The following is a 15,838-nucleotide window of genomic DNA, read 5'->3' on the forward strand; positions in this document are numbered from 1 at the left end:
GCTCAATAAGGGCAGAGGACATTAACCCGTTCCCCAGCGGACACCCACCCAGTTGCCTCCTGGGTCGCACCGCCCGCGGCCCCTTCCTCTCGCCTTCCTCCCTCTCGGCTTCCATCAGAGTCCCTCGCGTCGGGGCCACCGCAGGGTCCCAGCCCGCAAAGAAGGCGCCCATCAGTTGCGTCTCCTCATGGCTCCCTGGACAGCCCCCCCCCCCCCCCCCGGAGGCAGCGGAGGCGGTGAGTGCCGAGCTTCCTCACATTCTGGACCTTACCTTTTTGTATCTTTGTCCGCCCGGTGGGCGGCAGGGGGAGGCGGCACGGGCAGCTCCTAAGCCAGCTGCTGGGGCCCAGCCGAGGCCGCTGTGAGGTGGGGTGGGGGCGCGGGCCGCAGCCGGTCTCTCGGACCCCTGTGAGCCCAGCCAGGCGAAAACCCCGCCCCTGGCGCCCGCTGCCACTCCTGATTGGCCGGTCTAGCCTGAAGGCGACCGGTGGTCCCCCGGCCCCGAGTCTCAGCTATAAAGGCAGCCCACGCATGACGGCTGTGGCGAAGCTCAGGTAGCTGCGGTGCTCGCCAGCTCACAGCCCCCGCGGCGCCCCCTTTACTCTTTGCCCCTTGAGCACTCCCGACTCCACCATGCCGAGGGGCTTCCTGGTAAAGCGAACTAAACGGACAGGCGGCTCGTATCGAGTGCGCCTAGCTGAGCGGGTTTTCCCCCGGCTGGAGCCCCAGGGGGCGCCGCCCTTTCCCGAGGAGGTTTCCAGTGCCCCCCAGCCCGGTGCGGAGCAGGTGGCAACCCCCACCTTGGAGGAGGAGGCGGCGGCCCGGGAACTGTCGGGGTCGTCCTGTCAGGTGGCTAGGGTGAGCCTGGGGGAGGGCGGGCAGGAAGGTGCTGCGGAGTGGAGGGCGGATGGTAGGGAGGGTCCCGGGCCCAGCCCCAGCCCCACGAAGCCGGCGGGCGCGGAGCTGCGCCGGGCATTCCTGGAGCGCTGCCTCAGCTCACCCGTCTCTGCAGAGTCCTTCCCCGGGGGTGCCGCCGCGGTGGCTGCTTTCTCTTGCTCGGCGGCGCCAGCAGCTGCACCGACCTCAGGGGAGCAGTTCCTGCTGCCGCTCCGGGCACCGTTCCCAGAGCCAGAGCTCCATCCAGACCCTGCGCCCCTCTCGGCCACCCTGCACGGCCTGAAGCGGGCCGCTGGCAACGAGCGCCGTGCCAAGGCCCCTCCGGGCTGCACGTCTGGACCTGCGGCCGCCGGAGTCAAGAAGCCAAAGGCCATGAGGAAGTTGAGCTTCGCCGATGAAGTGACCACATCCCCTGTCCTGGGCCTGAAGATCAAGGAGGAGGAGCCCGGAGCACCGTCCCGGGGTCTGGGGGGCAGCCGCACGCCACTGGGGGAGTTTATCTGCCAGCTATGCAAGGAGCAGTACGCAGATCCCTTCGCTCTGGCTCAGCACCGCTGCTCCCGCATCGTACGCGTTGAGTACCGCTGCCCGGAGTGCGACAAGGTCTTCAGCTGCCCTGCGAACCTCGCCTCCCATCGCCGCTGGCACAAACCACGTCCCGCAGCGGCAAATGCCGCCACAGTCTCTTCAGCTGACGGGAAGCCACCTCCTTCGTCTTCCTCCACCTCCCCAGACTCTGGGGCTGTTGCATCTTTCTTGGCGGAGGGGAAGGAGAACAGCCGGGCAGAGCGAGCGGCCGATCAGCACCTGCAGGCGAGGGACAGCTCCAGGGCGGAGCACCAGGACAGCGCCCCACACCAGGGCCTCCAGGTGCTGTCCCACCCCGAGCCACCGCTGCCTCAGGTCCCCTTTACGGAGGGGGTGTTGGGGCGCCGGGTGCCTGGGCCAGGTAGTGCCAGTGGTGTCGGGGGATCCGAGATCTTCATGTGCCCATATTGCCACAAAAAGTTCCGTCGCCAAGCCTATCTGCGCAAGCACCTAGGCACTCACGAGGCAGGCTCTGCTCGTGCGCTTGCCCCGGGCTTTGGCTCCGAACACGGTGCCCCACTCGCCTTCGCTTGCCCCCTGTGCGGGGCGCACTTCCCGTCCGCAGACATCAGGGACAAACACCGGCTGTGGCACGCGGTCCGCGAGGAGCTGCTCCTGCCTGCTCTGGCCGGGGCGCCCCCAGAAGCGCCGAGCCCAGGCGGAGCATCCGACGGGAGTGCTCAGCAAATTTTCTCGTGCAAGCACTGCCCGTCCACTTTTTTTAGCTCCCCGGGGCTGACCCGGCACATAAATAAGTGCCACCCCTCAGAAAGTCGGCAGGTACTGCTGCTGCAGATGCCGTTGCGGCCTGGCTGTTGAGGAAAGAGATGAGGAAGATTGTGCGGTTGGCCTCGGAGGAAACAGATCATGGGAATTTCTGTGGGGATTTCTTGAATTTGCAAGTTTACCCTCTTTCCTGCCTATATTTTCCTCTCCTAAAACTCCCAGTAGTCAATGTTCCGCCAGAGAAGCGGACAGCGAAATGTAAAATCCCTCTCTAGAGCAGGTATGTATATGGTATAAACATTCGCGGTCAAGGACTGTCACTTTAAAGCCTTCTTGCTTTCCCCACGAAAATAGGATTTCCCCCCTCACTCTGGAGACCCTAACGAATCCTATATGACTTGTAATTCCTATGGAAAGTCGTAGTGAATGCGTGCATGTCTCAATATCTACAAAGGATTCTAGCTACCGAAAGTGGTAGTCGTTTTTTTGTTTGTTTGTTTTTCCCCTCTTGCCATCGCAGGCGCCTATGTAGTTTCTGTCTCAATAGGGTCAGATACCTTGCATTGTATATTCTGTGAATTGAAAGTTATGTGATTGGTGCCAAACTTACAAGGGGGGTGGGGAAACACTCAAGACCTATGCCTGTGGGCAGGAAATGTAAGAGGATGTTTGCGCTTTGGGGGGATGTGGGGATCTCCCTGTAAACGTTCCTTTTCTCAAGTATTAGTCCATTCTTAAGTGTTTGGAGGTGGGGAGGGTGCTACTTTACTTGGAGTTGAGACACCCCCAAAATTCTCACCTTTAGCTTTTTTGGTGTGTTTTCAGGAAGAGATATTTTAAAACTTTAAATAACAGCTTTTTGGAAACACAACTCATTTCCAGAAGTTTGACTGTTTTAGTAGGGTTTCATCCAAACTGTTTAATCCTTCTGTTGTAAATCTCATGCAGTGTTATATATGAAACTATGTTCAGTTTAAGGAAGATGTTAATAACCTATAATCCACTATGAAACTGAATGGGGATTCATTCAATACTCATTTTTCAGCAGCAACCTGTTTTTCAATTTTTGTAAACCATATTCAGTGTACACTCTGTACCCATGCTCTAATAGCCAGAGTTTGGGACACCGGCTGAGTATTGCTTGACAGATAGCCCATACTTGTAAGATGCTTACCACCAAATAAATGTACATAGCTGGCACTTTGTTGTGTTCTGTGTTTGTCCTGAGAATTTCATTGAACACAGCCTATTTTTCAAAGTCACATTTCTTATCTCCCCAAAGCCAGTATCCTACTTTAGAATCTTAGTGACCCATTTAGACAGAATACAGACAGGAAAAATTATATTTTGTAAATGAATGTAGTGATGCAGAAATGCAATGGGAAAATTTCCTTTGATGTATGGCTTGCACAGACAGAGCTCCAAAACGCTTTTTAAATCTAAAGATAACTTTACTGCCTAAAATGTCAATGGAAAATATATATTTTCTTAAAAAAAAGTAGTTTTATCTAAACATGAAAAAAATCATGTTAATTGTGCTAATTAAGTACAATATTTCCAAGTTGGTATTTTTACTCAATTTTGTTATAAATCATCAATCCATTGGCTGTTCATTTTTAAAAAATGAAATCACCGTAGAAATGTGTAAGCAGTTACTTTGATTTTCCTTTTTTAATTCTTCACCTTGGTTGTGGGAAACTGTCAATATTGTTTAACCTTCTTCTCAGGGACTCCATTTGCTTATCTTCTACATAAGCTTTCACAGGAATTTTATTTTCTACAGTTTCATAGCAATCTATTTTTAACAAAAACTTAAGTGCACAGAAGTCTGGAAGGTTATTTTAGAAACTGTCTGCAAAAAGTTTTTTTCCCCCTGAATGTGTATTATAAGACATATTGAAAATTTAAAAATCAAAGAAGCATCAGGCTAAGATTAATTGATGCTTTAACCAAGTGCACTGGGTAAAGTTTCTGGCCAGCCGTTATGAAGGTGTAAGATTGCCTGCATTTTCAGTGACTGTGCTAGAGTCTCTGAGAAGTTGGGGTGTATCCTAACAAGGGAATTCAAATTCCTTTTTCATGATTTGCTAAGATAACCTAGGTTTATGCTTTATATCTCTCCATTAATCATACAGTTCTGCAAATATATTAAAGACAAATAGACAAGAAATATAAAAGACAAATCAACGCTCGTGGACATAAGTGATAAGAATATTTTTATTGTATTATTAAATACCGTATCTTTTTCTTTCACTGTTACAAATTTGTAGATACTACATGAATGATGATACATAATTTATATTTTAGAGTTTGCCCGTATGATGTATTTACACATGCAGTTAGTACTGATGTCATGCTACATTTCCTTAGGAGATGCCCGTTCAAAACAAAATATGGACAAAATGTGAGCAGCTTATTTACTGTAGGAAAATATTTCTGGAGGGTGGAATGAATACCAACCTGCATCAGCAAGTTCAGTATTAATAATACTAGATTTAATTTAGACTCCTGGGTCATGTTCCCTTTTCTTTTAAATTACACATAATTTAAGCAACACATTTCTATCAGAAAAGTTTTTTCTTTCTTTTTTTTTCTTTCTCTCCATCCCCCCGATTACCCTCTTTTTGGTACTCAGGAAAGAACACAGATATACCAGGATCCAGCAGCCAATAATACAGGGCCACAATCTCAAAACAAAAATGGCATTTAACACTGATACCATTTAAAAAGCAAAACATTAGAAAAATATTTGGAAGCTAAACACAAATCAAAGTTCAGCACAGTGATTTTTCTGGTTATGAGATATATCATGGCATCATCTGCACAGCCAAGAAATGAGGCATTGCTTTGGGAAGAAAAAGTTAATGCTAAAATTATGTCAGCTGGAATTTGAGATGCTAAAAGACCATTTATTTTAAGTGTTTTATTTTCATAACATAAATAATCCATACACATCCTGTGTATTAAGATTTGCAACTTTTGCTATAACTTTACAAATGCTTAAATTTAAAAATTTACATTTGTAAAAAAATTATACATTTACTGAGCCATAAAGTTGCAATGGGGCACAATAAATAAAATAATGAGACTATCTGTCCAATTATAGTTTGGTTCAAAGTTAATCATGAAATTAAAAGTGAAACTGCTTAGACATAATTATCCAGGAAGGTAAAGGGTATAGAATAAAACTCCACCCCCCAAAAATATGGCAGCTTAGAGTGTTGGAGGGGAAAAACAACCAACTGAATAAACAACCCAAATCTAAAATATTAACTTACAAATTATTTAAATCCAGTGTTTTCTAAAATAAATGTTCAGGAAGAAACATGCATGTTATGGCAAACACGAAGGCCTGAAAGGGTTAACACTATGTTCATGCTAAGGTGGTTACTGCTGATCACACTGCTGGGCTGCTTGTCTCCTTAGGATTTATTGGCTGAACCAGAGGATCGACGCAGCTTCATGGACATGCGGCTTTTGCTAGTTCGAGGAGACAGTGGAGAGGCCAGGTCAGCCCCGTCTACCTGCGTTGCTGTGGGAGTTTCACTGGATAGAATCTCTGGGTAGGAGCCTGTGGGAAATAGCAAGATAGATAACAAGTCGTCCGGCTTCTCATCCCATAAGAAATAATCTTTCTGTTACTGATCTGTAGTATGGATCCCAACCCTTACTGAAGTCTTTTGAGGGGAAAAAGCAAGACCAAAACTTGCCTATTAGAACAGCCTACTAACATTTTATTTAAACTCCAGTAATCTGGTGGCTCATGTAATCATATTAGGAAGAAAGTACCAATTATTATTTCCAGAGCCAGAACTAAACAGAGAGCTCCTCGGAAAAAGCAATGGGAAGCAAAATCTTTGGGCCAGACAGGACAGGGATCCAAAGCATCATTAGCATGCAGGGAAGGGCTCAAGAAGCAGGTGAGAAGGACAAATTCCTATCTCTGGGGTACAGGGTATAACCAAGAAAAGAGTCTTCATTGCTCAAACTCGAAAATAATAGTACCAAATGGTTCCAAAAAGGAATTCAATACTATGAGACCATCATACATGATGGGTATTTTAATATGCTTCTAGAAAGGAGCAAGATAAATTCCTGGGAGAAGGAATAGGACAAGAACTCTTATCTGAAATTTAATAAAAAAAAGACAAATTGACCCCTCAAAATGTCTCCATTTAGAAGAGACAAGCAATGCTTTTGTTTTTCCTTAACTTAAATTTTTGCAGTTTCTCTATCTAGTCACAGCAAGTAGGTAACTAGAATTAAGATATGAAAATTTAGAAGCAAACACAAATTCAAATTGGAAAATTTTGTGTCATTTACAAAATAGTTCTTTACCTCTGCACTTTATTTCAATGAACTATGATTCTCTAATATACAGTAATGCTACAAAACTTGGCACACTGTAGGCTCACAAATATGTAGCATAAAAAATTACATTAAAAATAAAAGCCCTTAAAAAAAAATCTGCTAACTTACAATTTAAAAAATTCTGTGTATTTTAAGGTACTTTAATCCAGATTTTCTGGGCCTTATGTATGTGAACATTTTCTTTATGTATGTCACATACACACACATCACACAGGTTGCAGGCTTATTATACATCTCCTCACTCTGCAGGAAAACTTTTGGCATGTTTGTTAGCCAATGTAGCACCTCACAGAAATTTCAAGCATGGAAATAATCATACTAACACTTCCATTTAGTGAGACATTTGTGCCTAAATTGAAGTTAGGAATATTGAACAATCAAAACTGTTCAATAAGGGTTACTACAGAGATGTATTATTAAGAATCTATCTTGGTAGAACCCTTCAAAGTGTTTTTAAGGTGAAATGCTATAATCATACTTAAGAACAAACATAATCAAGGAAGAAATATTTTCTCACTACTTAGAATTCAGGTTAATTGCCTTTCTTTTCAAAAATAATTTCTCCAACATTCTTTCTTTTCTAACTGAAATGAGGTTGGCCTTCAAAATACAAGGAGAAGGAAATATATTTCTGTTCACCTTTACTCTTCCTGAAGATCTGAATTGGTTCAGACTGGACCCATACTGGAAAACCTAGAGGAGAATATGAATCCATGGCCCTTTTTAGGGAAGCACTGCAGATGGATGGCAGAAGGAAGGTGAAGAGCGGTAGCTCATGCTTTTCTGGTAATGCATATTATTCCCGGCCAATCATGAGAGGCCTTCCCATGGCTGTTTACCTTAAGATGGCCAATGTTTTCTAGCGGAGGTTTTGGGAGGAAGAGAACTACCACTGCATTTCTTTCTTTGTTGTGAATGAAGAAATGGAGTAGCGAGCAGAAGTGAGGAAACAAAAGAAAAGACAGATAACAGATATGAGAGACACAGTGCAGAATTGTACAGGTGTTAACCGAGGAGCAGAGAAGAGAGTAATCAAGTTTTTATTATGAAATTGGGCATGCAATGCACTAGGGTGATGGTGTTTCACAATGGACAGTGCTTTGTAAATTCAAATGTTATACTTACCAACTAACAAGTTCAAATAGGAAAAAAAAGAAAAGAAAAAAGTCTATGAGAGATTCTATAAACATCACTTTTAACGTGTTCATTGTACTGGAGGCAGTTTATCCTAATCACTAAGTCATAAAATCTCCAGAGCTGTACTGTCCAAGACAGTAGGCATAGCCATATTAAAATTAATTAAAAATTAAGTAAAAATAAAAATGTGGGTTCTTGGTGTACTAGCCACATTTCAAGTGTTGAGCAGCCACATGTGGTTAGTGGCAAACCAAAATGGACCGTGCAGATACAGGGCATTTCCATCATCATAGAAAGTTTTACTGGAGAATATTGCTTTAGAGTATGCCCAAATCAAAGAATATTTTCCTCAAAAACAGCAATTTCTCCATGTCTCCCTTACTGCCTGCAGTGTGAAACCCCCTTCAATGAACGAGTCAAATCAGGCTTTTTAGTGTGTGTGGTATATAGCTTATCAGTACCTCCTCACGTTTTGGCAAATGATATTTATGGAATATACTCAGCATATTCAAACTCTATAAATACTTTACAGTGGATAGATCTCAATTTTAGATGTAAAGAATACAGTGATACCTACCCTTCATTTCACACCCTATTCTGCCCAAGTATTGATTTCTATCACATGAGTCATAAAGAATGTTGCTTTATTTAATCACTTCTATTATTAATATATCCTCAGGTGGAAAGTATCTATAGGCTCCTATGTTTGTTCATACTGTATCTCTAACATTCTTACAGTACTCAGTACACACTTTATCTTGATAGTGTAATTGATTCATATATTGTGCACTGGTTACAATGAACTATTACAAATAACATGCTGAATATGACTTTGGGAGTCTATACACATTATAAAAGGGAACTCAATGGATTGTTATTTATTGTGGCTTTGTTTGTACTGCTTGCTGACAGGTATGACTGGTTTAAAACTGCTAGTTATTGGTTAAATAATAGCCTTTAAAAAAATATTGTGACTTTGAAAGTAGTTCCGATGAATACTGAACTAAGGGGCTTTGTGATGTGTTAGGAAGAACATGGGCATGGGTTAGACAGGCCCAGGTTAAATGCCAAATTTGGCATGTTACTAGCTGTTGGATCTTGGGCAAAGTGATCTAAGGGTTTTTTGTTTTGTTTTTGTAAAATGGAGACAACAGTAGTTATTTTTCAAAGTTGTGAGGGATGAAATGACTACATATGCAAAGATCCTGTAGCACACGGTAGCTACACAATAAGTTTAGCTATATAATAAAGCTACTAAACAGAGAAGAGTAAAATTTAATAGACTTTGGATCAGAACAGATGAGGATTAGAAGAGACAGAAGTTAGAAATGTTTTTGAAGAAAATGACCACTTACAAATATAACCATTGAAATGTGGAGAACAGAATATACTGTTTAGTTTTGAGGACGTTAAAGAACTTATCCACTCTTACGCTGATATTCCTACAAAATATAACCTTACTTATTAAAGTTTATAGACTACCCCAATAACCTTACTGCTTTAATATTGTTAAAGGAGTTGATTAGTGATTAAGATTAGCATGTATGCACCACCACTGGATATCCTAAAGGAAACCATATATAATTTATTTTTTTAAGTAATCTCTACGCCCAACATGGGGCTTGAACTCATGACCCTGAGATTAAGGGTCTACTACTGAACCCTACTGACTGAACCAGCCAGGCACCCCTAAAATTATATAGTACAGGAATACAGGCAAACAAAGTGGTTTCATTTTGAGAATATTAAAAAACTGCCATTATTGCATACTTAGAATATATTAGTCTAAAGTTTGTCATATTTTATCTCCTTACAAATAGAGAAAACTGGGTTTTGTGGATAATAAATAACAGAACTAGGATTTAAATCCAGATCAGTCTGATTCCAAAGCCCATACTTCTCCCATGGCAACCTCAGCTATTAAAAAAAAAAAAGGATTTTTTTCAGTGCGTGGAAAAAATAAGAGTCTTTAAGAATCTTTAACAATTTCTAATTTATAAATATGACAGGTGGTAGGGCAATTTCTCTCAACAGCAAGAAGGGACTGAAAATATTTAGATTACATTGGTAATTACATAGGTAATATAATAGTAAATATAATAGTCTGACTCTGAAGTCAGACTCTGGCTTTACCAAGAATCAGGTGACTCTGGGTAAGCTCCCTCGCCCCCCCCACAATAGAACTGCCATGAAGATTAAATGAGAGAATGCATGTATAGTACTTAGCACAGTGCCTCGCGCTCAGTAATTGTTCAATTATTCTTTTATTATTTTCATTATAAAAATTTTACATCTGAATGAATGTTCTATGTGGAAACTGAACCTAGTAATTATTGTCACAAAAGGTTAATGGGACTTTAAGACTGATATTATTTGCCTCTTGGACAACAACACATAATAAGCCAAATTTTCAAGTTCAAAATACTGAAAACAGGATACAATTTGGCTGCTTCTAATTTCAGGCTAGCCTAGTGATACATATGATTAGGAATCTGTTTTAAAAACACAGCAAACATGGGGCGCCTGGGTGGCTCAGTTGGTTAAGCGACTGCCTTCGGCTCAGGTCATGATCCTGGAGTCCCTGGATCGAGTCCCGCATCGGGCTTCCTGCTTGGCAGGGAGTCTGCTTCTCCCTCTCCCACTCCCCCTGCTTGTGTTCCCTCTCTCGCTGTGTCTTTCTCTGTCAAATAAATAAATAAAATCTTTAAAAAAAAAAAAACAAAAAAACCCCACAGCAAACAAATATATAGCTTCTGTTATATGTTGAAGGAAACCGATTACTGGCACTAACAAATAATATTTAGGATATATATAAGATAACTATTTTCTAAGGAGCTACAACGTGTTCTTTCAGATCATTTCAAAGCCTGGGAAGAGGAGGAAAGTTTAAAATAACTTTTAAAGAGGGACACCAAGGTCAAGAGGTTACCTAAAGCAGTGGTTAAATTTTGATGATTTATCCCTTTTGAAGATTCAGAGAGAGCGATCTGACCATCATAATACTATCCCATCTACATGAGGCAATACAGATTTTGTGAATTAGGAGCAAAACTGAAATTAGAAGGAAGATTAGACGCTACTGTAGGTCTTCATCATCATTTTATCTAGATTATCTCTTATTTTGATGGCATAGAAATAGTTGAATCTAACTACTAATTTTCATTATTTATTTAAATAGGAACCTATATGTAACCTAAAGGAACCTAAAGGTCATTGGTCTGTATGTAGAAATATACATATATTTATGTGTGTATGTATGTATATGCATAATAGAGAAAAACACCAACCAACCCTCTAATATTTAGAGTGCTAAAATTTCTAACTTAATTTGTAGAAAAACAATAAATCCAAAGGGCAGTATCCACTCAATTAAAATAACAAAATATTAGAGGTAATTATAGATACACTACACAATAAGCATTCAAAAATATTTGTGGCTAATGACAGTAAAAAAGACATTAATACTGAAAAAATTATGGGTGTATGTCGATGTTGACATGGAGGAAGACAATATTTACTGTGTACTTTCAGCAAAATATGATCCTGTTTCTTGTTGCCGGCATTCTAGAATTTCTTTTATTAAAGAAAAAAAAGACTTGAATGTAATGTTAGGGAAAAATATCTAGATTTTGAACTGGTTACCAGTGTAATCTGGCGAAGAAAAGGAGTAATTTCATTTTAAAGTTTAGAGTCAGAGGAGAGATGTTCATGAATATAAAAAAAGTTTAAAAAGGAGGTCACTGTAAAACTTTTGATATTTTCCACACACATGCCTGACAAAGATAAAGGGATTTTTTTCCTGTAATTTTTTTTTAAATAAAGGACAAGAAAAATCTAATAATGGTTTAATGTAGTTATGGGAGATCAACAAAGTGTGACATCACAATATCTCCTTCAATGACCTTAGGGATAAAAATAATTTCCCTTAAGTATCAGTCTACTGTCACAGAGTCCATTTTGAGAAAATACAGTTATGAAATTTATGGATCAACTATGATACACCAAAAATGTTTTTCATACTTATTTAAATAATACTAAAAATTATCCAGAAGAATCCTCTCTTGGATTTCAATTCAAACAGTTGGTACATTAGTGTTAACCAGAAAGCAGGTTTTAGATAATCTTGAACCAAGTTATTAGTAAACTTAAAAAAAAAAAAAGTATTTTTCCACACTATTCTGTGGAATATAATTATATAATAGGATTGGTTAGAAAGAACAGATTATATTCATTATATGATCATACTGGCATTTCTTTAAAATTTAATTTCAAATTATTGCATTTGTTATCAATTAGTGCTATCTTACATACATGGAGTATGCAAAGGAGAATCTAAAGTTGATTCTCAATTGCAATTATGAATGCATTTCTTCAATGTGACAACTAAACTTTATCATTATGCAAAAAAGTAAAAATGAACCTAAAAAACTTCACACTATTATGTAATTTTTGCAAACCATAAGTCAGGTTCCTATTGCTATTACGTGGTTATCTCACTTCTTTCTCCCACCTTGACTTATAACTTTAAAGGGAGTTCTATTGTATGGAGTGGTTTATGATAGGATAATCAAAATCTGAGATAGGAAGAAAAAGATAATCATTCTTCAGATATCTTAATGTTTTTGCTACTATAGAAGGAGCAAATATTTCACTTTCTTCGTATTGTGTTGAACTGAGAACCACACTGATAAAAATATTTTATCTTTCCTAAGTATTAAAGTCTGCAACAAAACAAAACAAAACAAAACAAACCCAGAAAAACCCCAAGAATGTATTTGGTAATATTGGAATAAGTTATTTACAGATAAAAACATCCTTCTAAAACTTAGGGTGCAAGTTTTTATAATGATTCCTAAGGGCAAAGACAACTTAAAAAAATTAACTGAAAATAATCTGTAGCATAGTATTATGTTAAAATTCATATGTTCATTACTATTGAGATAATGAAATTTTAATAAAGTAGTAAAATACATGAAAAATGAAGCCAACAGAACCTTGACTTTGTTGCTGAGTCTCAGAAAGCAAGAATACTACTCCCCATATTATGTATCTGACCAAATGTGCAGGATAATATGCACAATATGAGAACATTAAGAAGAGGAATATGAAGGACTCCAGTTGGTAAACAAGTACAACATGAAAACTGATGGCTTTTATCAATTTAAGGGGGAAGTTAATCTGAATATGGTCCTATTATCAATATTTTTCACTTGTGAAACTTATGATTCGACTATGTGATATATGAAAGTGTTATTCATACCTACTTTAATAATGTCTGGTATTTTTCAGATATTCTCTCTTACTAAAAAATGAAACTTCCAGTTGTACTTAACTAGTGTTTATTTTGTTGTTCATTAATTTACTTTTAGTATTTTTTTTTAGCATCATTCTTAATGCCAAGCAGAGTTATTTTAGATTGTCGATCCACTGAAGTGAATCTAAAGACTTTTTAATCTCTTTCAAAAGATTCAACCTAGTCTACATAATTTTCCTCTTTGCTAGGTCTTTTATATTAATTTGGAAAGGGCTCTAAGTTTTTTGGTAAGATTATTTTTATAATGGCCAATTAAATGAAGACAGGAATGGAAACTTTATCAACTAAATCTCAATTGAGAATTAGCCTTTTCTTTCCCCAAAATAAATGAGGCCAGAAAAGGACTATTATGCCTCTTAAATACAAAGAAAACTTACATATCATAAAAGAGAATTTTAAGGTTTCTTATGATGAACTTCAAATATATTGTATTATTTCTTCTTGTTCCCTTGAACACTATTAAAATAGTCATCTTTGTATTCCAGGTGCCTAGTATAGTACAAGGCACATAACAGAATAAGCATCTGATGAGTTAAGATATGCAATAACAATGCGCAACACATTACCAAATACAAAGACACACCATTTCAGCTCAGTAGTACTAGCTTTTTTCATGCTGAGAAACAAAAAAAGTCAATACAACAAGATCTAACTAATTTCAACCAAGGGTTGCTTCTAATTATTAGTTATTTTTATCCCAGAACCAGGGTTAGTGTTTCATGCAGACCTGGGTTAGTAAGTATAATTCTGGAAGAAATTTAGTGACAATTTCTGAAATGTTTAGTATAACTGAGGGCAATGTTAAGTTTGCTTATTGAGTTACAAGCTTAGTGCTTGCTAGTTTTTAAAAAAGGAAATGGGGGAAGAACAAAGGGTGTTTTGGTTGACACTTTGTCTTACCTTCAGATAAACAGAACTGATATTTAATGATCTAAAGAGGGAAAATAAAATAAATGAAACAATCATAAGGAGTGCAAAGTATCACAGAAAAGGAAGGCCATGAGTCATTTATTTTCTTACTGATTTTTTCAAAATTAGTTAATTGTAAAAATGCAGTACCCTCTTACAGTCTTTAAGTATCATAAAATAATTTACCATACCAACCACTTCTAAATCTAGACAGTTGTTTAACTTTATTTGTAAAATTAGAGATAAGGCAATATTCTTGGCCATAAAATTTGATCCTCTAAAGGTGAGAGAGAGTACGTGCTCAATTTGTGTTTCTTTTGCAGATACTTCAGTAATGATCCCATGAAACACAACAGTCATGGCCAGTAGCTCAGATAAAATGTGGTGCATGTACTTTTATGAAGATTGTTGACTTCTCAAGGAACTGCATTTAGGTAAAAGAAAGTATAAGTTAAATTTACAGGCCAAATTAACTCTTAAAAAATGAAAAATGTATTTCAATAACTGGAATTTCATTCAAGCAAGTTTTCTATTATTTTAAGAGTTTAGGACAAAAGGGTATTGCATTTCAAGTTCCAGTAGTGACAAGTAACTAATACTCGCTTTTAATCTTACCGGCATCAGATGGTAAATGATGGTATGGAGCTGGAGAAAAAACCTGTGCTGCAAAATCTTCAAATGTCGTTGGTTCTAAATGGTGCTGGACAATTGTTTGCAGATAGCGTGCTCTCTCTTCATAGCTGATTCCCTTCAGTTAAGGATGTACTTAAATGCAGCTTACAGTGGAAAAGAACAGATCTTATCAAAAAGGACCACTCAGATTGCTAAGCCATTACTTCTTAATAAATGTACTTAATAAATTCACTGCTCTTACATATCATTTAAAAGTATGGCTTTTTAAGGAGCAAAAAAATAGTTTTTAACATAAGTTAAAAGGTGATTTTTCAGGTGATACCACTATACACGGCAGCTTAAGAGGGAGACATTTACTAGAAAACAGTGATACTACTACTAACCTGCTGGAAGAAAGAAAGGTAACCATTTACTTGAGAAAGGATTCAACTGCTATCAGGTCAGCCTAGGCTCATTTTATCTTGTTAAATTGGCTTCAATCTGCAGATTTACTCTGCAAAGCCACACAATAAATATTAGAATGCTGCTTAAAATACTGTCTGTAATTCTATATTTTTCATTTATAAAAAGGCTTATTGTGAGAAATTCCTGCATATCTTCTTCTTTTTCTAAAATCCTTGTATTTTCCCAACAATTGTTCTCATTTTGAATGGAAGACTACTGTTGCTGTAATCCTCGATGTGGTTAAGATAAATACATAGTTGAATCTGTACGTCAGGAAGAAATATCTAGTCAATTATAACACTGAAACAAGCAGGAATATTTGCAAAGAGTCCACAGGACTCCTAAATACTGTCTAACAAAGCATCTACAGGGCACTGACACTGACAGAAAAATACTGTACTTCCCTTTCACCACGTTTTCTTCTCTGATATTATTGACAAGCAACCAGTACCTTGAAGTGTTGTTGCTTTTGAACAACCCACTCCAGGCTTCCTGTTTCAGCAGGCCTGATTGTGCTGTTAGCACAGAGAGGGCGAGAAAGGGAGAGAATACTTCTGTCGCTCACGAAAGCAGCTATGGAAATGGCTGTCAAAATGCAGAGCAGCAGGCAGCAACATACAATTATCAGGGAAACTCACATGCTGACTTCATGTCGTATCGTTCCTGAACTGAGAAATCAGTTAACCTTCCTTGTACAACTTTTAAAAGTTGTCCTGCTGTATCAGTGTGCTATGTTGACAGGCTTTGCAGAAGACATTTACATAAATAGGAAGGCTAATAAAAATTTGCCTATGGGTTTTTCTTTCTTCACTGAATTTT

The 15,838-nt window shown here is 39.1% G+C and overlaps 2 protein-coding genes and 1 long non-coding RNA gene across 10 annotated transcripts in view; 2 read left to right on the plus strand and 1 right to left on the minus strand.

The window, feature by feature from the left end:
* LOC123861527 (uncharacterized) overlaps positions 1–15,838 on the plus strand; it is a 213,895-nt gene that overhangs the window by 111,150 nt on the left and 86,907 nt on the right. The window lies entirely within an intron of this gene.
* On the plus strand, positions 217–2,426 carry INSM2 (INSM transcriptional repressor 2). Its single transcript, XM_045901965.2, has one exon. The coding sequence runs from the start codon at positions 634–636 to the stop codon at positions 2,302–2,304; it is 1,671 nt and encodes a 556-aa protein (XP_045757921.1). The 5' UTR covers positions 217–633; the 3' UTR covers positions 2,305–2,426.
* The window catches only part of RALGAPA1 (Ral GTPase activating protein catalytic subunit alpha 1), a 250,249-nt gene continuing 238,821 nt past the window's right edge, over positions 4,411–15,838 (minus strand). For 5 of the 7 annotated variants that reach the window (XM_064570950.1, XM_064570949.1, XM_064570954.1 and 2 more), the window contains 3 exons: positions 14,558–14,682; positions 13,934–13,964; positions 5,674–5,782 (listed from right to left, as the gene is read on the minus strand). In XM_064570950.1, coding sequence (XP_064427020.1) covers positions 13,957–13,964; positions 14,558–14,682 — 133 coding nt within the window. In that variant the 3' untranslated portion in view covers positions 5,674–5,782; positions 13,934–13,956. Of the gene's footprint in view, positions 5,783–12,979; positions 12,983–13,933; positions 13,965–14,557; positions 14,683–15,838 lie in introns of all 7 variants that reach the window. The other 2 variants (XM_064570955.1, XM_064570956.1) reach the window with 1 other exon arrangement.

Source organism: Mirounga angustirostris, unplaced genomic scaffold (genome assembly GCF_029215605.1).
Source record: "Mirounga angustirostris isolate CCGP_5_RB_7025 unplaced genomic scaffold, mMirAng1.0.hap1 SCAF_9, whole genome shotgun sequence".
In the NCBI taxonomy this organism is placed as follows: domain Eukaryota; kingdom Metazoa; phylum Chordata; class Mammalia; order Carnivora; family Phocidae; genus Mirounga; species Mirounga angustirostris.

Bases quoted from the DNA above. Each gene is read 5' to 3' on its own strand.
- INSM2 (XM_045901965.2), top strand. From the start codon at position 634: ATGCCGAGGGGCTTCCTGGTAAAGCGAACTAAACGGACAGGCGGCTCG.